The 25,927-nt window shown below is 41.2% G+C and overlaps 1 protein-coding gene across 8 annotated transcripts in view; it reads right to left on the bottom strand.

Annotated features, from left to right (window-relative positions):
* The window catches only part of LOC103096060 (zinc finger protein 420-like), a 29,884-nt gene that overhangs the window by 3,334 nt on the left and 623 nt on the right, over window positions 1-25,927 (bottom strand). For 3 of the 8 annotated variants that reach the window (XM_007490211.3, XM_007490208.2, XM_007490210.3), the window contains exons 2-4: window positions 22,825-22,947; window positions 19,973-20,099; window positions 18,470-18,565 (exon numbers count right to left, since the gene is read on the bottom strand). In XM_007490211.3, the coding sequence (XP_007490273.1) occupies window positions 18,470-18,565; window positions 19,973-20,099; window positions 22,825-22,929 (328 nt within the window). In that variant the 5' untranslated portion in view covers window positions 22,930-22,947. Of the gene's footprint in view, window positions 1-18,469; window positions 18,566-19,972; window positions 20,100-22,824; window positions 22,948-25,527; window positions 25,637-25,668; window positions 25,917-25,927 lie in introns of those variants that run through there. The other 5 variants (XM_056820300.1, XM_016432869.2, XM_007490212.3 and 2 more) reach the window with 4 other exon arrangements.

The raw sequence follows: 25,927 nt of genomic DNA, 5'->3' as shown, positions 1-25,927 counted from the left end.
TAAATATCAAAGTGACTCCTATATGACCTCATTGGCTTTTCATAAAAAAAAAAAATCTGGGATTTTGGATAGACTAGCTTTATAACATTACTAACTCAGACCATGATTTCAAAAAGGTTGGAAGAGTGACTTGACTCAAAATCCTGGCAGATGAGACCAAATCTTGTGACTGGGCATTCTTCCTATGTCCACAGTACTAGACAATTCACTTTCAATCATTTTGTTTTCATTTTTGTTTTCTATACATTCAATCCTCTCTACATAGGTATGATACCTTTGGGTGAATGAAGACTAAATATGATGCTATTATTTCACCATTTAGCTTCTCTGTAAGCATTATGTAATTTGTGTTTCAATTACTTTCGATTTTATATTTTGTTCCACTATCTGAGATCAGATAAAAAAATTCAGCACTCCCTTTTGCATTTATCAAAGGCATAAAAGATTTTGTTCTGTTCCCTACTCCTTGAGAGTAGCCATTACTTTTCTTTAAATGTCACTTTTCACTAAAATAAAATCCTTCAACTAAATACAATTTGAACAAAAACATGGTATTCCCCATGTTTAAAAATATGTCTAATAGCTCCACCAGCAAAGCATTAATGTCCCAGTTTTGCCAGATCCACTCCAACATTCATTTCTTCCCTTTACTGTCATGTTAGTCAATCTGCTAGGTGTGAGGTGGTACCTCAGAGTTGTTTTGATTTGCATTTCTCTAATTATGAGATTTAGAACACTTTTTCATATGCTTGTTAATAGTTTTGATTTCTTTATAAATTGCATATTCATGTCCCTAGCCAATTTATTAATTGGGGAATGGCTTGGTTTTCTGTACAACTGATTTAGCTCTTTATAAATCTGAGTAATTAGACCTTTGTCAATGTTTTTATTATGAAGATTTTTTCCCCCAATTTTTTGCTTGCCCTCTAATTCTGGTTGCACCGGTTTTGTTTGTATAAAACTTTTTTAATTTAATGGAATCAAAATTATTTATTTTATATTTTGTAATTTTTTCTAACTCTTGAGTTGTCTTAAAATCTTTCCTTTCCCAAATATCTGACATTTATACTATTCTGTGTTCACCTAATTTACTTATAGTTTCCTTCTTTATATTTAAGTCATTCACCCATTCTGAGTTTATCTTAGTGGAGGATGTGAGAGGTTGATCCAAACCTAATCTCTCCCTCACTGTCTTCCAATTTTCCCAGCAATTTTTGTCAAACAGTGGATTTTTGTCCCAAAAGGTGGAATCTTTGGGCTTGTCATAGATTGTTTTGCTGAGGTCACTTACTCCAAGTCTATTCCACTGATCCTTCTTTCTGTCTGAGCCATGTGAATCTTAAAATTGCTCAGACTCTACTTCAGAAGATTTGATTAAGCTATTCCCCATTTTCGACAATGGAGGTACTTAAGTCAGGAATGTATTGAGAACTTTAAAATTATTCCACCCTGCTCAGACAGTGCCTTAGGGGAAGATAAAGTTGTAAAATTCCTGATTGAACAATGAAAAGTCCCCAACTAATATTTCTAGTGAAGCAAAAACCCTAAGCTTGGTGGTCTATTTTTAGATCTAATACAAAAGGGTGCTAAGTACCTATAAAGGTTAAATTAATCACTAAAAGGTCAAGCAACTTACAAAGGGCAAGTTTAGCAAAAGATGTGAAATACTCAGAAGATATAATCTAATCAGAGGTGATAACAAAAGAAGATGTGAACTAAGAATAGACAGTCCTGGGGAAAAGCATCTACTGTGATTGGTAGATGTGAAATTTTAGGGGAGGTGACATAAGAGAAATTTCTCTTTAAAAGAAGGTCAGGAGTTCAGAGCTGTCTCTGAACTTAGTTGGAGTTTGGAGTTAGATTGGAGGTGCTGGCTCTCTGAACTTAGTTGGAGTTTGGAGTTAGTTTGGAGGAGCTGGGTCTCTGAACTGAGTTCAGGAGTTGAGGATTTCAGTGAAGGACTGATTTTTGCTTTAGGACGATCTTGTGGTGAGTGATAAAAGACTGACTAGTCTCTCTTAAGGCTCAGGCCTAGGCCATTCCTACTATTTTCTCTCTCTCTCTATCTCTCCCTTCCCTTAAATTCCTTCATTTGTATTAATTAAAATCTCCATAAAACCCAGCTGACTTGGGTATTTTCATATTTGGGAATTTTCCCCATGGTGACCACTTATTTTTGATTTAAATCAAGACACTAAAAATTATCTTTACAGTTTTGGCAATTCACGATCTTGAAACCCACATTTTCGCGGTTAAAGCCAGTATCATATTGTTTTGATGACCACTGCTTTATAGTATAGTTTGAGATCTAGTACAGCTAGACCACCTTCCTTTGCTTTTTTTTTTTCATTTTCCCCCTTAATATCCTTGACCTTTTGTTCTTCCAAATCAACTGCTATGGTTTTTTCTAATTCAGTAAAAAAATTTCTTGGTCGTTTGATTGGTAAGTTTGGGTAGGATCGTCATTTTTATTATGTTAGCTCGTCCTACTCATGAGCAATTAATGTTTTTCCAGTTATTTAAATCTATAGTTTTAATTGTGTGAAGAGTTTTGTAGTTGTGTAAATATAGTTTCTGTGTTTGTCTTGGCAGATAGATTCCTAAGTATTTTATATTGTTTAGCGTGGTTTAAAATGGAATTTCTCTTTCTAATTCTTGCTGCTGAGATGAGTTGGAAATATGAAGAAATGCTGATGCCTTATGTGGGTTTATGTTGTATCTTGCAACATTGCTAAATTTGATGATTATTTCCATTAGCTTTTTAGTTGAGTCACTAGGATTCCTTAAGTAGACCATCATATCATTTGCAAAGAGTGATAGCTTGGTCAACTCATTGCCTATTTTAATACCTTCAATTTCTTTTCCTTCTCTAATTTCTACTGCTAGTGTTTCTAGTATAATGTTAAATAATAAAGGTGATAATGGGCATCCTTGTTTCACTCCTGATCTTATTGGGAATGCTTCTAGTTTATCCCCATTGCAGATGATATTAGCTGATGGTTTTAGATTTGGATATATACTGTTAATTATTTTTAGGAAAGGCCCTTCTATTCCTATACTTTAGTGTTTTCAACAGGACATTAATGCATTGCTGGTAGAGTTTGTGAATCGATCCAACCATTCAGGATGGCAATTTGCAACTATGCCCAAAGGGCACTAAAAGACTGCCTGTCCTTTGATCCAACCATAGTATTGCTGGGTTTGTGCCCTAAACAGATCATAAGGGAAAAGAGTTGTACCAAAATATTCATAGCTGTACTCTTTGTGGTGGAAAAAATTGGAAAATGAGGGGATGCCCTTCAATTGGGGAATGGCTGGACAAATTGTAGTATCCATTGGTGATGGAATACTATTGTGCTCAAAGGAATAATGAACCGGAAGAATTCCATGTGAACTGAAACAACCTCCAGGAACTGATGCAGAGTGAAAGGAGCAGAACCAGAAAAACCTTATATACAGAGATGGATACACTGTGGTACAATCAAATGTAATGGAACTTCTCTACCAGCAGCAAGGCAATGATCCAGAACAATTTGGAGGGATTTATGAGAAAGAATACTATCCACATTAACAAGAAAAACTAGGAATAGATACACAGAAGAAAAACAACTGCTTGATCACATGGGTCAATGGGGATATGATTGGGTATATAGACTAAATGATCACCTTAGTGCAAATATTAATAATATGGAAATAGGTTTTGATCAAGGACAAATGTAAAACACATTGGAATTGTGTGTCGGCTATGGGAGCGATGAGGAGAGGAGAGGGAAAGAATAGGATTCTTGTAACCAAGGAAAAATATTCTAAATTGACTAATTAAATAAAATTTTCAAAAAAAAAAATGTCATACATTAAGTTGAGTCCATGATCCTTTTATGAGGAAATGAGCAGGATAATCATATGACTCTCTTCCTATTATACCCCTTATATACATACTGGCGTTTTCATATTCTTCTTAAAAATCCCAATACAGGTGGTGGTGCATTTTCATTGTAGCTCAGAGGCTTCCTAGGACTTTTAAGCCTGGGCAAGTCACAGTAATTCTATTGTCTCAGGTTCCTCAACTATAACATGGACATAATAATATCAGATGACTCCAAGCATTCCTATGAGGATCTAATAAGATAATATTAATGAAGTATATGATACATATGGCAGCCATCTGCAAATGGTTATGTTTATTTTTATCATTAGAATTAGGATTATCTCCTCCTTGGATTGCTTTTCTCCTTAAACTGTCATTCCCTTCACTCCTCTAGTTCCTGATTTCCATGTTCAATTAAATACATTTCCATAACATTCCTTTCTCTCTGAATCATCTGAGAGTGAGAGTCAGGATCTGTTGCTTCTTTCTGAGACACCTCTATGTCTGGGTTCTGGATTGTGAGCTCCAGGAAAGCCCAGACTGGTGTTTCCCTTCCTGTGTGTGCTCAGGGCTTAGCACAGTTCCTAGAACATATTTATTATTTAATATGTTTACTGACTGAGACCAGGGCTTATGTCAGGCCCAACCTCTACCAGGATCGTTGTACTCTAGTCTCTCTCCTGGAAGGGAAATACATGCTCTGGCCTCATTTATGTTTCTGTCCTTCTCTTGTCCTTATTTCTCAGCAGTCAACAATAATTCCATTGGAACTAGAGCAGACCTAATCCTGAAGATCCCAGAGAATTCTCTCTAGGACCCTGATGGAAAACCTATGACATGCATAGCCATTTTTTGATGACACATGGCCGCAGGCGGCTGCATACAGAGTATGCAGGCTGTTTCATGCTCTGCTGATGCATGGCCGGGAGCAGAGGATAAAACATTTGCTGTAGTGTAGTGTAGACATTCTGTGCCAGAGGTCTGTAGGCCAAAAACAACAGAACTGTGGCATAGAGTGTCTAGTTATGAGACTTCCAGTTAGGCCGAGAACCGATCTTTGACCTCACTTCTGCAGAGCAGGGAGTGCCGTGGGGGATACATCTCTAGGGGCCCTGTGATTGCCATTAACAGCAAACACATAACCACAGCAACCATCATCCAATCTACTGTTCTAGGGTATTGTGGATTTCTAATTGACCATCATTACTGAAATAAGTGAGGGGGAGGCTTGGAGAGATGAGGGACTGTGCTATGGGTGCCTCTTGGAGAATCAAGCATGCCACTACGAACAGGAAATTTGGAGTGCCTAGAACCAGTTACCAGACACTTTTAGCACCCCGAAAAAGCAATGACTTCACTCACAATTTTTCCCTCTACATACTTCTGTGAAACCTTATTCTCAGTGTTAAAGAATGTGAAACCAAAGAAACAGATTGACAGATGACATTAGTAGCACTTGCTTGGGCTTGAAGTGTACAAAATGCTAACCTTCAATTGAAGATTTAGCCAATGAAATTCAGCAACAAAAATCTCACTAATAGGCAAGTTACTTAAAGAATTCCCCCTTTCCGACACTTCTCTTAGTTCACAGTACTCGACACAACTTGAATAATATCAAGACCAACAAAAGAAACCGACCGACAGATGAACAAAGAAGTCACTAGGAAGGTAAGTTAAATAATTAGTTTTTGTTTTATTAAATACAGTTATATATTACAATTATAAATTGTTGTTATTTAAACTATAAATATCATGAAATTGTGCTTTTTTTTTTCTCAAAGTGACATATCACCCAAGTTATGCTCTGGTTTTTTGGTGAATTTTGACACACCAAGCTCAAAAGGTTGCCCATCACTGCTCTAGGATCTCATCTCCCAAGAGTGAGATGCTGTGGTCATCTGATTGTTCAAGAACAAGACAAACACTGAGCCCCAGAGACCAGAAAAGGGCCTGAGCTGATGATTTGGGGAAAGCATAGCCCTGGATGGCTACCAAGTAAGGCAGCAGTCTCCACTCCTCAATGGAAAGAAGGAAAATGCAGCTGCCTAGCTACACTCTTCATTGAGGCTCCCTCACCTCAGCTGGGGTCCTCACCATGGCAAAGCAATCATGTGACATCTCCCTCATGGATTCCCTCTGTCACATACCATAGCAGCCTTCCAAATATTTCCCTGGTCTCCACCTCTGCCTTATGGCTTCCTGCCACCCTCTGCCTCACCTTCTGAGCTGAGAACTTGGCCTCATATTTCACTGAACAATAGCTGGACCTCTTTGAAGAACTGTCTTATCCTACATATCTCATCCAGCTCAGCTGCCTCCTTTAACTCTCTGGCCTCAGGATCAGAGGAAAAGGTCATTCTCATAGCTAACGAAATCTTTTTCCATGTGCAAAGAAGCCCATCTCATCCCTCATCTAAGCCTATCTATTCCTCCCTGTAAGGCCCTGAAAACCTTAAAATTTCTTAGACTTATGAGGTGTTGGAAATTTCACCATTGGGAAATTTCATACTTGGAAAAAATTTCCTACTGATAGTAAGAACTCTATTGGAATGTGAAACCCCTTGGCATGGGAGGATCCTTCTCCTCCCTACTTAAGACTACTTTAGGACAGAAACCTTTTGCTGAACAATGGAAAGGGCTTTGACCTATGCTTAAGCATAGAACAGGAAGTTCTTTGAGTCATGATTGATTTTAGAATTGATACAATAGAGATACTTGGAATGACAGAACCAGATCTTGGAACTTACAATCTCCACCCTACTCAGTCTAACAGGATTTAGGAAGGGCTGCAGCATAGATCAAGATTTAATTATTTGAGAATATGACCTACAACAGACATGTGCAAAGGAAACAGACCTCTGGGCAGTCCTGGGTTAAGCTAGAGCCACGATTGGCACAGGGGAGATATGGACAGTGATTGGTAGATGTGAGAACTGAGGGGAGAGAACTTAGATGGTTTCCTTAAAGATAACGGGGGTCTGAGGAGAGGAGGAGGAGGTTTTGCTCTGAATGAGGGGGCTCTGAAGGAGGACTGAGGAGGTTGTTATGTTGGAGGACCAGGAGAGAAGGCTGGCTCTGAAGGAGGAGAATTCTCTGGAAACATTTCTTGAAAGGAGGCTCTCTTGAAGGTGTAGCCTGAGGTTGGCATGAGAAGCCTTACCTAGAGAGATCTTGGGTGAGTGATAAAACCAACTGACTGATTTATTCATTCTTATTCCTTTCTTACTTTCTCTCTTTTTCTATTGATTAATCAGTGTATTATAAATTAAATTTCTCTATAAAACCCAGTTGGCTTGGGCATATTCATAAATTGGGAATATATTCCCTGGCGACCATCTTATATTTATATAAAACTAAGACACAGTAGAAAACATATTTCAGCGGTCATAATTGATATATATATTTCCCTTGCTCCCAAACATTTTAATTATCACAGTTTATGGCTCCCACTCTCTTATCTACAACTAATTAACACTCAAAACTATTTTAAATCTAACAGCCCCCATTATTCTTTCATCTTCAGCCTTTCCCACACTAATGAGCTAATGACTGTCTTCCTCTGGGAGCCAATAAACCATTTCTTCCCAATGCATCAAACCATTTCACTTGACCTCTTCCTCCTCCTGAGATACTGTCCAACATCTGTCCTCAGGTCCAGGGCTAAACTACTGGAGATGGCAATTTGCAATGAGTTGTGCCACTGCCTTTCCCTTGCTTTCTAGGATATACTTTCTCCCAGAATCCTCAGTCAGGGTCTCCTGATGCCACAGGCCACTTCCCCCCAATTAGACCTTTCTAGTACTCCTTCTTTTCAGGGCCTCCCCTCTTGTGATTGGCTGCTATGGAGCTTTAATCTAAAGGGCTACTACAAAACTTTGGCATTCTGGTATCTGCTCCAGCAGAGAGTGAACTCCATGAGGGCAGGGGATGTCCACTGCAACCCTTTATGTCCCCTATAACTAAGACCAGGACCCAGCAGAGAGCAAGCACTCATATGTGTTTCTAGATACTAAATATCTGAGATGGAATAAGTTCAGCCCTTCTGACACTTGCAGAAGACTTTCAGGCCCTTGAGTCCCAAACACTGACTTCACAGAGGGTCACAGACTAATCCCATGAAGGGAGCTGATAGGAAATGAAGTCCAACAGCCTCATCTTACAGATAGCAAAACAGGCTTAGGGGTTCAGTGCCTTAACCAGGAAGTCCCTGCTAAAACCTCTGAAAAAGGAAAGAGAATCTAGATCAATTGAGGTATCTTATTTTTTCTTACCTTATAGGGAAGTTGAGAGGGAAAAAACCAAGAGGGAGTGGGCCAGGGAGTAGAAAAAGGGAAAGAGAGTGGGGAAGGAAATTGAATAGACTCCTAAGAAAAATAAGAGGGGGATAAAAAGGAAGGGGGCAGAAAGGGAAGTACAATAAGGATGGGAAATACAGAGACTGATTAAAAGCAAACCACTGAGAAGGAAATGGTGAAAGAAGAAAGGGCAGGACTATGAGAGGAAATCAAAATGATGGAGAACACACAGGTGGTAATCATAACTCTGAATTTGAATGATATGAGCTCACCCATAAAGGAGAAGGAAAGAGCAGGATCAATTATAAGCCAAAATCCTATCATATGTTGACTATAAGAAAGACACATGAGGCAGGTAGACACATACAGGATAAAGGTAAAAGTCTGGAACAAAATCTATTGAGCATCAACTGAAAGAAGAGAAGGAAGGAGTCACAATCATGATATCTGACAAAGCCAAAGTAAAACTAGATCTGATGAAAAGAGATAGTGAAGGTAATTACATTATGATAAAAGGCAGTATAGACAATAAGGAAACATCAGTACTCAAAATGTATGTACCAAATGTTATAGCATCCAAATATCCAAAGGAGAAACTACTGAGCTGAAGGAGGAAATAGATAGTAAAACGATACTAGTGGGAGATCTAAAACTTCCTCTACGAGATCTAGACAAATCAAACCAAAAAATAAATAAGAAAGAGGTTAGAGATGTGAACGAAATCTTAGAAAAATTAGCGTTCATAGATATGTGAAGAAAAATAAATATAGACAAAAAGGAATACCTATTTTCAGCAGCATATGGTACATTCACAAATACTGACCATGTCCAACAGCATAAAAACATAGCAAAGAAGTGCTAAAGAGCAGAAATAATAAATTCAACCTTTCCAGGTCACAATTCAATCAAAATATTAATTAGTAAGGGCACATGGTGTAAAAAATAGACTCAAATACAGGACTACAATCCCCACAAGCCTTTGCTCCACTTCCCCAAAATGCTTTGTAATCTCACGGAAATTCTTAGTGGGCCGAGATTGAAAGGGGATTTAAGCTGGTGGCAAAGGTTTTTGTGTCTCTTTGGACTTCTGTTTTGAAGCAGACACTTCTCTTCCATGATGTGAGGTTATTTTGCCTAGGCCTCTGGCCTAGGCACGTGTTTTTTCTTATTCTGTATTTTCTTTAATCTTTAATCCTTAATAAACCTCTAAAAAATATAATACTCCTTGCAGAGAGAAACTAATTTCTACCTGCCTCAGTCTCTCCCCATATTCCTAAATTTTAACTGTTACAGTTTTGGCGACCACTAGATTGGATGAGAAATTCTCAAATTTTTTAGCCTAGATAATGATTTTTTTTAAGCCATGTATCTCCAAGATGCCTTTTAGAAAACCATCTTGATCAGGTCCTGCCTGCGGCTCTCTCCGGCTCCTGTTTCATCTCCTGGCCTCTCACCTGGTGCCCAAGCTGCACTCCGGCTCCCGGCCCGAACCACCCTGGCGGTCTTTCTCTCACCCATCTGGCCTCCAACCCAGCCGGCTCATCACCCCAGCCCCAGACCCACAAGCATGACCCCAATCGGCTCATCACCCAGATCCTTGGAGCAGATTGCTGAGGACTCATTGCAACCAGCTGGTAACAGTATTGGCCACGTGGGCAGAGGGGAGAGACGAGAAGGAAAGGAGAATGGGCAATTTTCCCTTAGGCTAAGCCTCTGAGCAAACGGGGGTATTGGCTCCACGTGGGCTGCCTGGGCTCCACGTGGACTGGGGCAGGAGGAGGGATATCAGGGGAGAGAGACTAGAGAGAAGAAACAGATTTTTCAAACAGAAACTTAATAGTAATGGGCTGTTTAAAAGGATACCTTTTGACTCTTCTGGTAATAGCATTGACTTCACCTGCTTGTCAGGGAGCAGACTCAGTCCAAAGATTTAACTTTGAAGGGGCAGCTGGGTGGCCCAGCGAACTGATAGCCAGGCCTACAGACATGGGGTCCTGGGTTAAAATCTGGCCTCAGATACTTCCCAGCTGTGGGTCCCTGAGCAGACCCCTTAACCCCCATTGCCTAGCCCTTACCACTCTGCCTTCTGACAATAGACATTTAAATGGATAAGAACCCAGTGAACTTTGAAGAGACTAAAGGCTATATTCTAAGGCATTTCAGACTCCAATGATTTATAAAAATCTCTGTATTCTATTGCATTTTTTGTTATGGTTTAACTTTGTGATTTTAAGTTCATATATTACTGGATTCAATATTATTCTGCTTGAACTGAAGGTTGATTGAATTTATTTTGAATGTACTTAGTTTTAAAAATTCTGTTGTTTTTCCCCTATAACTGTGCTGAAAAAATTATTGTGAATAAGCCCACATATGAAAAAACAGCTTTTTTCTATTTTGCCAAGGATAGATGGACTTCAGAACTGGTTGTAATTGTATTAACAACCTTGGAAAATTTAATGTGCTAAATACCTCAAATGATTTGATTTTAAGGGTTTTTTTAATATGATTTTTGGAATTTTTTTTAAACAATCTGGTTAATTTTGCCTGCCCCTACCACAAGGTAAGGCCCATTACAGTAGCTGAAGTGAAATTTATTTATAACCCCCAACCTTCCCGCATTTCTAAATATGTAAATGGAAGTTGGGCAGTTAATCTCAGGGCATTTGTACGCCTAAAAAGCCTCCAAAAAAGGAGCACCCCTTTATTTATACTCTTCAGCTCACTACTTTACTTGAACCAGAATGATATATAGATTTCTTGATTATGTTTTTAACCCAAGATGAGTTTTACTTTGTTTAAAAAATATGTTTAAATACCAAGGTTGAAAGATTGCTATGTTTGTAAAAATTGTGACAAATGTCCATCAATTCATAGGTTTAAAAATGTCATACAGCAACTTATGTGAAATATGAAAGTGTGTTTGTTTCCTATTGTAATTAATTGGGCTATTGAGAATTTTGGGGATATTGATATCTACATATTTGTACTACTGTATTTTTAAAAATGAAAAAATTGTTAACCTTCTTCAATTCATTTGCCTTCTACTCACAGTGATCATGGCCAGATATTAAGAGGAAATGGATCTCATTTTTGGTGAGAAAGCCTTGAATTTTATATTTTCTTATCTGACACAGAGTGTCAATGATTATAAGCTATATTTTTTAATTTTTAAAGTTCCTTTATTATTATTATATTTTTCCTGCATGTGTAATATACTTTTTCAGGGTTTTTTATTTTTTTCTCTCCTTTTTATATTTGAAGCACATGTGACCAGCATTAAGATTTTTTTTTAACTTTTTGATTTTTCAGCACTACAAGTTTAAGATACATTTGCTAATGCATTCCCTAAAAGGCTTGTGACTATAAAAATGATGCCACTAATTATTTAATAAATTATGGGACTTTGCTTAATGATTCTGTCTGATTCCAGGACAAGATATACACACAAGAGCCATTACACAAAGCCAAAGAAAAGCCAATCCAGGATGGATTGATGCACTTCTAGGCCAATACAAAGGTCTTGAACCTAGTGTGAAGACTTGAGGTTACTGTGTTTATCATTGCTAGACATAGGCTTTCCTTGTGTCCACACTCACTCTGAAGATACAGACGAGTATCCCCAAAATCTTGGCTCCTACTTGGCTTCTATAATCTGGTCCCTTTCTTTTCTGTCTCTCATAGTGTGGTATCTTTCTGTAGACCTGGCTATTGATTGGGTAAATGCATCATTGTTTAGATCATTTTAATTGGGCCCTGATTCAAGGACCTGTTGTAAATTTATTTTTCTTTTACTTAGAATTTTTTCAACTAAGATTTTGATAGTCTATATTTTCATCGAGAAATTTTTTCTTTTCTTTTTGATTTTTCTGATGTCTTTTTAATATCCCTTGCCAATTGATTCATATACTTCAGCCATGCATCCCTAAGTGATAATGCATTTTTCAATCACCCTCTTAACGGGGGTAATGTAAAAAAATATTATTATTTTTAATTTCAAAGTTTAAATTCCTTTTGAGAAAAAGTTTAGGTAAAAAAGAAGATGGTACCTCTCTGAATCCAGAACTGAACTGTTGGGAGAAGCCACCATGAAGAAGCCTCCAGACCACAAGTTGCACAAAATTGAACTTTGGGTGTAGTTGATTGAACATTTATTTGTATGTAAACTTTTATGCCAAAGGGGACTGCCCCCTAACTGGCTTTCTGTCAATGTGTCCAGTAATTATTGTTTTTTTTTTATTATCCTCAAATTATTGTAATCTTTAAATTGATTATGTTTTTATGATCCTTTGGAGAAGGACTTCTTCCCAGAGGATCAAACGGGGGTATGTAAAAAATAGACTCGAATACAGGACTACAATCCCCACAAGCCTTTGCTCCACTTCCCCAAAATGCTTTGTAATCTCACAGAAATTCTCAGGTGGGCCAAGATCGAAAGGGGGTTTAAGCTGGTAGCAAAGGTTTTTGTGTCTCTTTGGACTTCTGTTTTGAAGCAGACACTTCTCTTCCATGATGTGAGGTTATTTTGCCTAGGCCTCTGGCCTAGGCACGTGTTTTTTCTTATTCTATATTTTCTTTAATCTTTAATCCTTAATAAACCTCTAAAAAATATAATACTCTTTGCAGAGAGAAACTAATTTCTACCTGCCTCAGTCTCTCCCCATATTCCTAAATTTTAACTGTTACAATGGAGAGGCAAATCAAAAATTAATGGGAAATTAAAGAATAAATCATAGAAACAATTAATAATTTCATTGAAAAGAATGACAATGATGAGACATCCTATCAAAATCTAAGAATTGCAGCCAAAGCAGTAGTCAGGGGGAAATTTATATCCTTGAATGAATATATTAATGAATTAGAGAAGGCAGAGGTCAATGAATTGGGCATACAAATTTAAAAACTATAGAGAACAAATTAAAAATCCCCAGATAAAAACTAAATTAGAAATTCTAAAAATTAAAGGGGAAATTCATAAAATAGAAAGTGAAAGAACTATTGAATTAATAAATAAGACTATAAGCTAGTACTTTGAAAAAAACAAATAAAATAGACAAAGTACTGGTTAATATAATAAAACAAAAAGGAAAGAAGAAAACCACATTAATAGTATCAAAAATGAAAAGGGAGACCTCACCTATAATGAAAAGGAAATTAAGGCAATCATTAAAAACTATTTTGCCCAATTATATGACAATAAATATCACAATCTAGGTGATATGGATGAATATTTACAAAAATATAAATTGCCTAGATTAGCAAAGGAGTTCTATGAAATTCCTTTTATGACACAAATATGGTACTGATACCAAAACCAGGCAGATCAAAAACAAGAGAAAGAAAACTAAAGACCAATCTCCTTAATAAACATAGATTCAAAAATCTTAAATAGAATACTAGCAAAAAGACTCCAGCAAGTGATCACAAGGGTTATTCATAATAATCAGGTGGGACTCATACCAGGAATTCAAGGATGCTTCAATATTAGGAAAACAATCCATATAATTGACCATATTAATAATCAAACCAAAAAAAATCATGTAATTTATCTCCATAGATACAGAAAAAGCCTTTGACAAAATACAACACTCATTCCTACTGAAAACACTAGAAAGTACAGCAGGGGTCCCCAAACTACGGCCCAAGGGCCACATGCAGCCACACTGAGGCCATTTATCAGTCCCCCACCTCACTTCTGGAAGGAGCACCTCTTTCATTGGAGGTCAGTGAGAGGAATACTATTTATGGCAGTGCCTCAAAGCGAGGTGTTGTTCGAAAATATGGGTTTCAAGACTGTGAATTGCCCAAACTGTAATTGAGTTTAAATATCAAAAATAAGTGGTTGCCATGGGAAAAATTCCCAAATATAAAATACCCAAGTCAGCTGGGTTTTATGGAGATTTTAATTAATATAAATCAAGGAATTAAGGAAAGGGAGAGAGACAGAGTAAGAGGAAATAGGAAAAGGCTATGGCCTTTTCTCTTTAAGAGAGAAACTAAGTCAGTCTTTAATCACTCACCACAAGATCTTTCCAAGCAAACTTTAGTCTTCAGAGACCCAGCAGCCTCCCTCTGACTCCTGACCTTGAATCCAGCTACCAAAGCTGCATTAAATCGGAACTATCTTGAACTGGTTCAGACAGCTCCTTTTAAAGAGAAATTTCTCTTGTGTCACCTCCCTTAAATTTTCACGTCTACCAATCACAGTAGACGCTTTTCCTAGGACTGCCCATTCTTACTTTAAAGTTCTCACCTTCTCTAGGTAGATTATATCTTCTGAGTACTTCACACCTTTTTGCTAATCTTGCCCCTTGCAAGTTGCCTGACCTTTTAGTGATTAATTTGACCTTCATAGGTACTTAGCATCCTTTTGTATTAGATCTAAAAATAGACCTAGCTTAAGGGATTTTGCCTCACTATAAGTATGGGTTAAGTACTTTTTCATTGTTCAGTAAGGAGTTTTACAACTTTATCTTCCCCTAAGGTATGCCTAAGTATGGGTGGAGTAATTTAAAGTTCCCAATACATTTCTGATCAAGTACCTCCATTGTTTAAAATAAGGAATAATCTTAACCAAATGTTCCAAGGTGGAGTCTGAGAAATTTTAAGATTCACAATTCCCCCTGATGATCATTGGGAGACTAGTCTCCCCATTGATCATTTAACATAATCATCTTGTAGTCCTAAACGCACTTCTAACTACAGATGTATACAATATTCAATTTTCTAAGAGGAAATTAGAGTACTTAGGGAGGAATAGAAAAGAAAGAAAACAAAACCAATGTTTTGCTAGGTGCATGCTTTCTTACTTGTATTTTTCTTAAGTTCTTAACCTTTAATAAACCTCTAAAAAAATATAATTCTCCTTGCAGAGAGAAACTAATTTTTACCTGACACAGTTTGGCCTAAATTTTAATCTTAACAAACAGTACTACCAATGGTGACAAAATCCTTTTCGAGGCGCCCTGTTCTGAGAGTAACTAAATGAGAATGAGGTGCCGCCCAAAGAATTATGTGGCTGCACAATGGAAGACATCAGCATAGTGAGCGGCGATCTGTGGGAGAGGATTCTGCACTGTGTATACTGCTGACTGGTATAGTGGCGGCAGTGATAGGCCTGTGCAAGGTGTGACAGGCCCATCCCAGCTAGCGCTGCAGCCTCCTCTATCCCAAACAGCAATATACAGATTTGTTCATAGTTTTTTTAATAGTCCAGCACTCCAACGGTCTGAGGGACAGTGAACTGGACCCCTGTGTAAAAAGTTTGGGGACCCTTGAAGTATAGGAATAGAAAGACCTTTCCTAAAATAATAAACAGTATATATTTAAAACCATCAGCAAGCATCACCTGCAATGGGGATGAACTAGAAACCTTCCTAATCAGATTAAGAGTGAAACAAAGATGCCCATTATCACTTCTATTATTTAACATGGTAGTAAAAACAGTAACAGTAGCAATTAGAGAATAAAAAGTAATTGGAAGTATTAAAATAGGCAATAAGGAGACCAAGGTATCACTCTTTGCAGATGATATGAAGGTCTTCTGAAAGTATCCTAGAGAATCAACAAAAAAGCTAGTGGAAATAATCAACAACTTTAGCAAAGTTGCAGGATACAAAATAAACCCACACAAGGCATCAGCATTTCTATATATTTACAACATATCCAGGCAGCAAGAGTTAGAATGAGAAATTCCATTTACAAAAACTGTAGACAATATAAAATACTTAGGAATCTATTAGCCAAGATAAACACAGGAATCATATGAGCACAACTACAAAACACATTCCACACAATAAAAACTAGATTTAAGCAACTGGAAAAACATTAATTGTCATGAGTAGGATGAGCTAATATATTAAAAATGACAATCCGTCCAAAATTAAACTACTTATTCAGTGCCATACATATCAAACTACCAAGGAACTTTTTTACTGAATTATAAAAAACTATAACAAAATTTATTTGAAAGAACAAAAGATCAAGACTATCAAGGGAAATAATGAAGAAAAAAGTGAAAGATGGCCTAGCAGTACCAGATCTTAAACTGTAGTATAAAGCAGTGGTCATCAAAACAATATAGTACTGATTAAGAGACAGAAGGATCAGTGGAATAGACTTTGGGTAAATGACCTCTGCAAGCAGTGTACGATAAACTCAAAGATCCCAGGTTCTAGGACAAAAATCTAGTATTTGACAAAAACTGCTGAGAAAACTGGAAAACAGTATGGGAGATATTATGTTTAGATCAACATCTCACACCCTACATCAAAATAAATTCAGAATGGGTGAGTGACTTGAATATAAAGAAGGAATCTATTAGTAAATTAGGTGAACAAAGCATAGTATACCTGTCACACCTTTTGGAAAGGAAAGATTTCAAGACCATGCAAGAGTTAGAAAAAATTACAAAATGTAAAATAAATAATTATGATTACATTAAATTAAAAAGGGTTTGTACAAACAATGCCAATGCAACCAAAACTGAAAGGGAAGCAATAAATTGGAGAAAAGTCTTTATAACAAACCTCAGACAAATATCTAATTACTCAAATATATAAGGAGCTAAATCAATTGTACCCCCCCCAAAAAAATCAAGGTATTCCCCAGTTTAGAAATGGGAAAGGAACATGAATAGGTAATTTTAAGGTAAAGAAATAAAAACTACCAATAAGTACATAAAAAAGTATTCTAAATCTCTTATAACTAGAGAAATGCAAATCAAAACAATTCTGAGATACTACCGCACACCTAGCAGATTAGCTAACATGACAGCAAAGGAAAGTAATAAATGTTGGAGGGGATGTGGAAAAATTGGGACATGAATGCATTGCTGGTGGAGTTGTGAATTGATAAAATAATTATGGAGAGCAATTTGGAACAATGCCCAAAGGGCTTTAAAAGACTATCTGCCTTTTGGTCCAGTCATATGACTACTAGTAGACTACTATACCCTAAACAGATAATAAGAAAAAGGACTTGAATACTATTGTGCTAAAAGAAATAATGAACTGGAGGAATTCAGTGAGAACTGGAAAGACCTCATGCAACTGCTGCAGAATGAAAGGAGCAGAACCAGGAGAATCTTATACACAGAGACAGATATTCTATGGTATAATCAAATGTAATGGACTTCTCTACTAGAAGCAATGCAAAGATCCAAGACATTTTTGAGGGACTTATGAGAAAGAAGACTATCCACATCCACAAGAACTGTAGGAGAAGAAACACAAAAGAAAAACAACTGCTCGTTCACATGGGTCAATGGAAATATAAAACTATTCCACCCTAATCAGACCATTCTTTAGAAGATCTGATTTAGCTATTTCCTGATCAGTAACAATGGAGATACTTGGAATGACAGAATCAGGCTTTGGAAACTCTACATTTCTCCTCCCTTCTTAATTAAACAAGATTTGGAAGGTCTGCATCAAACTCAAGATTTAATTATCTAAGGAAATGGCCTTTAACAGACATGTGCAGAAAAAAGGACAGACCTCAGGGCTGTCCTAAGTCGAGCTAAGTCCTCATTGGTACAGATGAGACACAGAAAAGTGATGTAAAAACGTCCATAAAAGGCACATTAGTTTCTGCCTCTTGCTCTTTCCCTGGAGAGGCAACTGGCTGAGAGTGTGCTAGGCATTTCAACATCTTGGAGTGTTGGTGGTGAGTTATGCCCTTGAGCTGATTCAGGTTTGGGCATCTTAGCTGAGTCCCTTTGGAGGTCAGGCTGATTCTTCCCTCCTTCACACTCAAAACCTTACTTTCTAGATCTCCTAATCTTCCTGACTGGTACTAGCCCCTTCCTTCTTCCTTCTTCTTAATCTTCTCTACTATATCAATTAAATCATCATAAAATTTCCAGCTGAGTTAGGGTGTTTCATTAGGATTTTATAAATAAAATCCGTGGCAACCAAATTTAATTATTACATTCGGCCTCAACCATAATTTTAACCCTTACAAGACTCTAAATGATCACCCTAGTGCAATTATCAATAATATGGAAATAGGTCTTGATCAAAGACACATTTAAAACCCAGTGGAATTTCAGGTGGGCTACAGCAAAGAGTGGGATTAGGGGAGGGGAAAAACATAAAATCATGTAACCATGGAAAAATTTTCTTATGAATAAAAAAATAAAATAAAAAATAACAATAAAGAGATGAAAATAAAAAATAAAATAAAACCTCTGAAAAAGAATTACAAATCGGCTCTTCCTGCCCCCAAATCTAAGCCTGGCTTCACCAGAGCACACAAAAGCCTCTGCTCACTCTGGCTCTCCCAAACCTCTTTTCCCCTCCCTCACCTGGGCAGCAACTCCTCAGGTCATCTTTCTCTAGCATCCATGGGGCTTCCCTCTGCTCTAAAGAAGAGAACATGTCTTCTGGGGGAGCTGACAGACCTAAACATGGGGAATAAATCAGGGATGAGGATGAAGAGAAGTTCATTACTGAGTTATCTTTAGGGGAAGGTTGGGGAGTCCAGTGACACCACTCAGAGACTCTGTCCATGGGGTTCCCACAGGAGTCGGCACCAACCTGTCACTGTATATAATGCAGAAACCCATGGTAAGATGGGCCTGTTACCCTGCTGGGGGGCCTCAAATGAACAACAGCCTCCATCCTGCATATTCTTCTGGTCAAGTCTGGCAGAAACTCATAAACTGCCACACTGGGTCTGAGGATCAGTTCTGGGTCAGTCTGAAGCCCCAGGGACCTCAAGGGATTGGCTTTTGTCTCATTACCCTGCCTACTCCTCCCTCCCTGACTCCTCTCTGAGCCTCAGGGACTATTCTCTGGGGGAGTCTCTGGGGCTCCTCTCCTAGAGAACTCAACAATCCTTGTTGGGCCCAATGCTGTCTCTCATACAGTCCATTCATCTTGACAATCACAGAGAAGGGCAAGCAGGGCCTGATGGAGGCTTATGGGGCCTCCTGCAGGAGAGTCTCCCCAGCATATAGGGTGGGGAGATGATGGGGGAGAAGTTTGGGGAACCAATCTGGAACCAAAACATTAGATTATAGGGCATTAACTTCAGAGAAGGCTGGACTAAATCCATAGTTTTCTATTATGTGGAAATGAGGGGGCAGGGGCCTGGGAATAGAGGCAGAAGGACTTCAGTTTACATTTCACCACAAATAGCTACTATATATAAGTGCCTCAAAACAAGCCACTTAATCAAATCTATTTCCTCATCTGTAAAATAAGGATAATTGTGTCACTGAATTAAGAAGATGAAGATGAGGAAGAAGTGCCAAATTACAAAGAAAACCCTTGGCAAAGCCCTGGACCAAGAGCAAGTCATTATAAATGTTCGTCCCTTTCCTCCCTTCCTCATAGGCTTTGCTGGAGGCTTAGGGAAATAGGAAGGAAGACTATGGAGAAACTATCTCTCTTGGGGACACTAAGGGGCTGTGAGCTGGTTAAAGACAAAAAGATCCCCAATAGAGGGGAAGACGGTGGGAGGAAAACCCTCCTAAACGGTTTTCTCAGATGAGTTTGGAAGACACAATTCCAGTTCAGGGAGAGGTATGACAGAATCAGCTCTGAGATTACTTCCAAGTCTGAAATTCTCTAACACACATTTGATCTCAGACTTCAGACTCACCAAAGGGAGCACACAAGGTCCCATTGCATGATGCAAAGTCCTTTTACAGGAGAACCAGGCAGCAGGAGAGCCCTGGCTCTGGGACTCTCCATACCAGCCCTCCTCCCTTCCTCCTGACTGAAAACTGTTCCCAACCCTGCCTGCTGCTGAGGGAGATATTCTCTTTGATGGCAGACTCGGGCAGCAGGGAGAGGCTCCTTACCCACAGAGAGCAGGTTCCGGGCATTCTCCAGCATCACCTCCTTGTACAGCTCCTTCTGGGGAGGGGACAGGAGGCGCCACTCCTCCCGAGTGAAGTCCACAGCCACATCCTTGAACGAAACCACCTCCTAGAGCAGCCCAAGAGAGAGCAGAGAGCTGAAAGCCACATCACATTGAAGAGCCCACCTCTGGTCAGTTACAGGAGGAAACTGACCCACTGAGAAGGGAGGGACCCAAAGGTCCCACCCTTTATGAGTGTCAGAGCCAGTACTAGATGCTGAGTCTTTAAGAGCACAATGGAGGCTTGAAAAGAGTAGCTCTAGGATACTCCTGAAGGAAGCCGAAGAGTTTCTAGTGTGTGAAGGGAAATCTCTAGGGAACATCCAGTGCAGCCTAGATCTCAGGGGTGTAAAAATGGAGATTTGAACCCCGGACTCCAATCCCCAGAAGTCCTTGGTCACATCCCAAAATGCTTTGTAATCTCACTGAGATCCGGACTTGGGCGAGATCAAAATTTCTATTTAACTGGTTGTAAAAACCTACTGAGCTTTCTTCCTGTTTCCGCTTGCAAGCAGACGGGTCTTTCATGATGTAGGTGAGGTTGAATGGGCCTCTTGACCCTCCTTTGCACATGCTTTTCTTACTTGTATGTTCTTAAATTCTTAATCCTTAATACACCTCATAAAATATAATACTCATTGCAGAGAGAAATTAATTTTTACCTGCCACAGTTTGGCCTAAATTTTTAATCTTAACAGGGGCCCCCACAGTGGGACGTAGGTGACAGTCATGTGTCTGTGGCCCTGTTGCCATTTCTCAGGCAGTCAGCATCAGTGTGAGAGTCACCAACGTGCCAGAGCCTGAGCCATGGAAGGAGGAGCTGAGGGGAAGGTAAAAGGCAGGCGAGGGAGGGAGAGGAGACTTTTGTAACTCCCCGGAACTAAGTGACTCTCTGGGCTGGGGGTTTCTCTCTGAGCTTTCTTGATCTCTCGTAAGCCCAGCCTGAGCAAGCTGAATAGAGAATGAGATCTAGAAAGGCTGAAATCTCTATCTATCTATCTCTCCTAATAAATGCTCATCAATGGGATACATGCCTAGATCAAAGGGTATGCACAGTATGAAAGCCTTTTGGGCAAAGTTCCAAATGCTCCCACAAATGGTCAATCAATGGATGACAACTCCACCAACAATGCACAAGTGTCTCAGTTTTCATATATCTCTGAAGTGATCATTTCCTTTTTCTGGCACAATAGTCAAATTGACAGGCCTCAGAAGTATATTACTTTGCAGTTCAAGGACCCAAATGCTTGGTCAAACTAAAGATAGAGGCAATTACCAAAAAAATAGACATTTGATTCCTTAAAACAGAAAAATTTCTGCATAGAGTCTTAACCTCTGTTTGCCTCAATTTCCTCAATTGTGAAAAGATGAGAAGAACATTTACCCCCAGAGTGTTATTATGAAGATTAATGAAAATGGATGTTTAAGAGACCATAAAGCACTCCAGTGTGTCTGTATCCCATTCTTTATCATTGAGCTAGATGACTTTGTGACAAGGCCAGGATGTCTCCCTCAGGACCTCCCTAACCCTATTTGCACAGAAAACTCCCAGGCCTTCCAGAAACTCGCCCCTTTCTCTGCAGCTTGTCCAACAAGGGAAGGACTAGACCAGTGAAAAATTCTACTGAACAGAGAAGAAATGTATCCAGCTGCTAGCTCAGGTACAAACAGCTCCTCTTCTGAGAAAAAGACACCATTTCTGTGTGAGGGCCCTTCCTGGGTTCACCCCCAAACACCTTGGACTCTTTCTGAGTCAGGGAGTTCAGCAGCAGGAGGCCAGTGGGGGGAGGGGGGGGAGAGGCAGGAGGTCAAACCCTGGAATGGATAGAAAAGCCACAGGGGAGCTCTCTGGGGCCTCCCCAGCTGCCTGATTCTGGCTGTCACTGGCAAGGACACTGACCATTCCTACAACAGGCTCCACTGGCACATAGGGACCGTCCAGGCTCTTCCTCTCCTCTCACACCTCCCTCCTCCTCTGACCCAGAGACACTGGCCTCCTGGCTGATGCTTGGCCAGGACCTTCCATGGTGTGATTCTCGGATGTTCCAGGGGCGTCTGTGTCCCTACAGGTAATGTTCTCCTTCCTGCCTCTGGCCTCAGAGCTTCCTTGAGTCCCAGTAGAATCCTCCCTTGGGTAGTAATGATCTCCCCAGAATTCTTAAAGCCTTGCCTCTCACAATGCCTCCCTCCATCACGCCCACACAGGGCTGGTTTGGACACCACAGTCGAGGATCTCCTCAGTAAGACTGGGGGGGAGTAGGTTTGAGTTGTGGCCGCTGGCTTCTCCCTTCCTTCGTGCTGAGCAGTGCCAGGCACACACCAGGGTGTTCCTCCACACTGGCTGACTTGGGCTAAGAAGTGAGAGAAAGGAAGGAGCTAGAGAGACCCAGGAATACTAGAGGACTTGAGGCAGAAGCAGTGAGCAGCTCCAGGGGACAAGGTCTTCCCTGAGGGTGGCACAGACCAGTGGACACCCTGAGGCTATGCTCTAGAACGACTCAAGAGCGAAGAGGTCAATGGTCATTCTCAACCCTCACTTGTGTCCTGGAAGAAATCCGACCTGGGAGGCAGCACCTGAGGGGGAGCTCTTGGGGTCTGAGCTGCCCAAGAGCCAAGGTATTACTCCCAAAGCTGAGAAGAGAGCCACGAAGGGTTGTTCCTCTGGTCTTGGATGTGGATACAGAAATGGCCTAGCAGGAAGGATGGAGCAGCTACCCAGCTCATTTTGTGTCAGAGCCAAGGAAGGGCCTCCCTGGTTAATGGGGCTCCCATCTGGAGCTGGAATGTACTTACCTGGGCCGGGAGTCCGTCTCTCTCAAAGGTCATCCCTGGGACTCGAGGCTCCCTATAGAGGCAGCAAAGTACTCCCAGTCTGTCCATCTGGTGAAGCTCCTCCATCTTTTCCAGGCCTTGACTCTGTAAGGATTGAATTAGGAGTTTTGATAAAATAACAGAGTAACTTTTAATCATTTAAGATTTAATGAGAGTATAGTCAAGTTGTTAAATTAATTAATGAAATTAATATCATCCCTTTAAGCCAGAGGAAAGAAAACTTCTAGCAGCTTTTAACAATTTACAATTTAGTTTAATTAAATAGATAGTAAAAGAATAGACTAAAATGAATATAGTAAAGGAGAGAAATATAAGAGGTAGAGAAAGAAAATTTCCTAATGTCTATACTAGTTATCCTATACCTATAGCTAATAACAACTACCCCACAAAGTTCCAACCCAATCTAGCCCAATCAAAACCAAGTCAATCAGTGTTTAATTCAACCTCAATTAGGTCTGTCAATGAAGAACAGTCACCTTCCAAAAAGTTCAAGAAGGAAAAAACCTAACAGCCCAAACCAAAACCTCAAAACCCAAAAACCCTCTCAGTAAGTTTAGGCCCTCCTTTATATTCCAGCAACTAACCACCAACCCAACATACAGCAGCAAACTTCCCCTCAACTTGACAGCCCTAATTGTCAGCAACTGACAGGCTGAGACTGGCCCCCTTTTCTACCCATTCCCTACCTCACTTCCTTTCTCTATGGTTCCTACTTCCTATTTCTATGGGTCCTCCTCCTGTCACTGTTAGTTGGTTAATCCCTACACAATTCTATGGTAAGAGGATCTCCAAGTCTTCTGTTAAATCAAAAAAGGAATAAAGAATTCCTTTTTACATCTCCTCACTCAGGCTCCATCTGTCCCCACAATTTCCCACCCACTTTCTGGCCCCCTAAATGGAACTCCAGTCAATGCTCTTGCCAACAGGTCTCCCTGGGCCCATGGAATGTCTGACTTCTCTGTCCTTCTGAGTAGCAGGAGCTGGTCTATATACTCCCTCCTGGGGCACTCCCTCCCCTCTTTCCCCCAGTGTAGAAAAGCCCTTCCTCACTGCCTTTGGGCTCATTCTCTGGGCCAATTGCCCTTGGTGAGACCTGAGAAGAAAGCTGCCCTCCCAGCTAATGGTCTGGCTCAGCCCCATCCCTCTTGGGGTCAGGCTCTGGGCCTCTGCATCCTGAGCTGGGAGGATGAGGGAGAAGGGACCCAGAGGGCAGAGATTTTCCCTTCTCTTCCCAGGCCCAAGGCTGTCCCACAGGGATCTACATGGGGTAAGGTTCCAGCAGGGCCTTGGGATCCCCACATGAGAGGGGCCCAGGCAGAGGCCAAACACCCCTGGGGGAAGGAGCCTGAGGGCTCTACCAGAAGGGGGAGCAGGGAGGCCTGGGGAAGGGGAGCCAAGGGAGGGGCTGGGAAGGCAGAGGGGGCAACAGAGCTCCTGGCAAAGTGGGCAGGGACCCCGGAGAGACTCGTGTTGGGGGGGTGGCTGAGCCTGAAACAGGATGAAGGGGTGCTGGGGTCTCCCTAGGAGCTGGATAGGGTACTTGGGACCCTCTGGCATAGCTGAGGCAGGGAATCATTAAGGGAACTGGAGCTGGGAACCCAAGCCCTGATGGGGACCAGCCAAAGGGTCAGGGGGCCAAGAAAGGGCTTTGGCTCCTGGGGGGAGGAGGGGCTGGGGCAGGAAGGCAGAGCTTAGCCTTCCTCAGAAAGGGCTAGGTCTGAGGGCAGCACAAAGGAATCTCTAAGCAGGAACTGGGGGTCAGGACACCTGAGGCAGGAATTCCTGGGATCCTGGAATGGCTCCTCTCTTCCCCTAGACTCCACCCCAGAGATGGGAAGCCTCCTGGGTCACCCCCACCAGGCTGGGCAAGAGAGAGCTCCCCTCCCCCAGCATCCAGCTCCTCCTTCCCTCTGCCACCATCCTAGGGACCTTCCTCTTGTCCTCCCCCCAGACAGGCTAGATAAAGTCTGAGGGAGGAGGGGGCAGGAGAGACCTCCTGGGGGAGAGCAGGGCCTCATGGGGAAGATGGGCTGAGGGAATATGAAGCCCACAAGGAAAAGCCATCTGGGGGGTTCTGGAGGGATCTGAACCAATTCAGGAGAAGTAGACAACTGCAGGAGGAAAAAAGGGAAGGGGAAGGATATGATGGTCAAATCTGAGAAGAAACTGGCCCAAAGCCAAAACCCTGCTCTCAGGGGAAGGGGGAGGGGGAGGGGCTGCAGGAGAACACCCCCCCCCAACAGCTCTCCCATCAGAGAAGTCCTCAAGTGCCTGCTGGAGGCCCCCTTGGAGGGTCATAGGAGTCCTTTACAGTGCTCCAGGGGGGTCCAGCCAGCCTCCAGGGGAAGATCCTCCAGGCAGGAAGCCCTTCCAGGGGATCAGGCCAAGCTCAGGGTTCAAAGACAAAAGCAGGAGCCTCCAGGAGCCTCCAGGAGCGCAGGAACAGTCGGAGGCTATACTGGAACCCAGGATCTCCCCACAGCAGGCCCAGCTGAGCTCCTCAGAGGCGCTGGTGTGGTTCCCTTTGCCAGAGGACAGTCGTCGGGTCAGGTGGGGAAGGCCCTCCTCCTCCCTCAGCCCCCCATCCCTGACTGCAGGGCCTTCCTGGGGCTCTGCTGGCCTCCTGGGTTCCCTTCCCCCTTTCTGCCAGCCTCCATTCAGCACCTGAGGTGACTTTCCTCCGGCCCAGTGTCCACCTCTCCAACTAAATCCCCCAGGGTGCTCTTTGGCACTCCCAGCCCTAACGGTCGCATCCCTACCCTGGGACACACCAATCTTCTGGGGGGGGGGGTTCATAAATAGCACCTCCAGCTCCCAGTAGCCCCTTCTCTGTTTGTCCCCACCATGGGCAGCTCACAGGCTCTCCCCGGCTTCCCTACAGTCCAACCGACAATCTCGCCTCCTCCAGGAAGCCCTCCTGAACTCTCCTTCACTCTCTCTGCTCATTATTGCCTGTTTAGTCTGAGGTGAAATTACTTCCGGTACTGCCCCTCCCCCCCAAGCCACTCCAGGGAGGATGTTTTAGCAGGAAAGAAGATCCAGAAGAGGAATGCAGAGGCCACAG

This window comes from Monodelphis domestica, chromosome 3 (assembly GCF_027887165.1).
Source record: "Monodelphis domestica isolate mMonDom1 chromosome 3, mMonDom1.pri, whole genome shotgun sequence".
NCBI classification, from domain to species: Eukaryota; Metazoa; Chordata; class Mammalia; order Didelphimorphia; family Didelphidae; genus Monodelphis; species Monodelphis domestica.
This window is presented reverse-complemented; position numbering and strand designations above follow the sequence as displayed.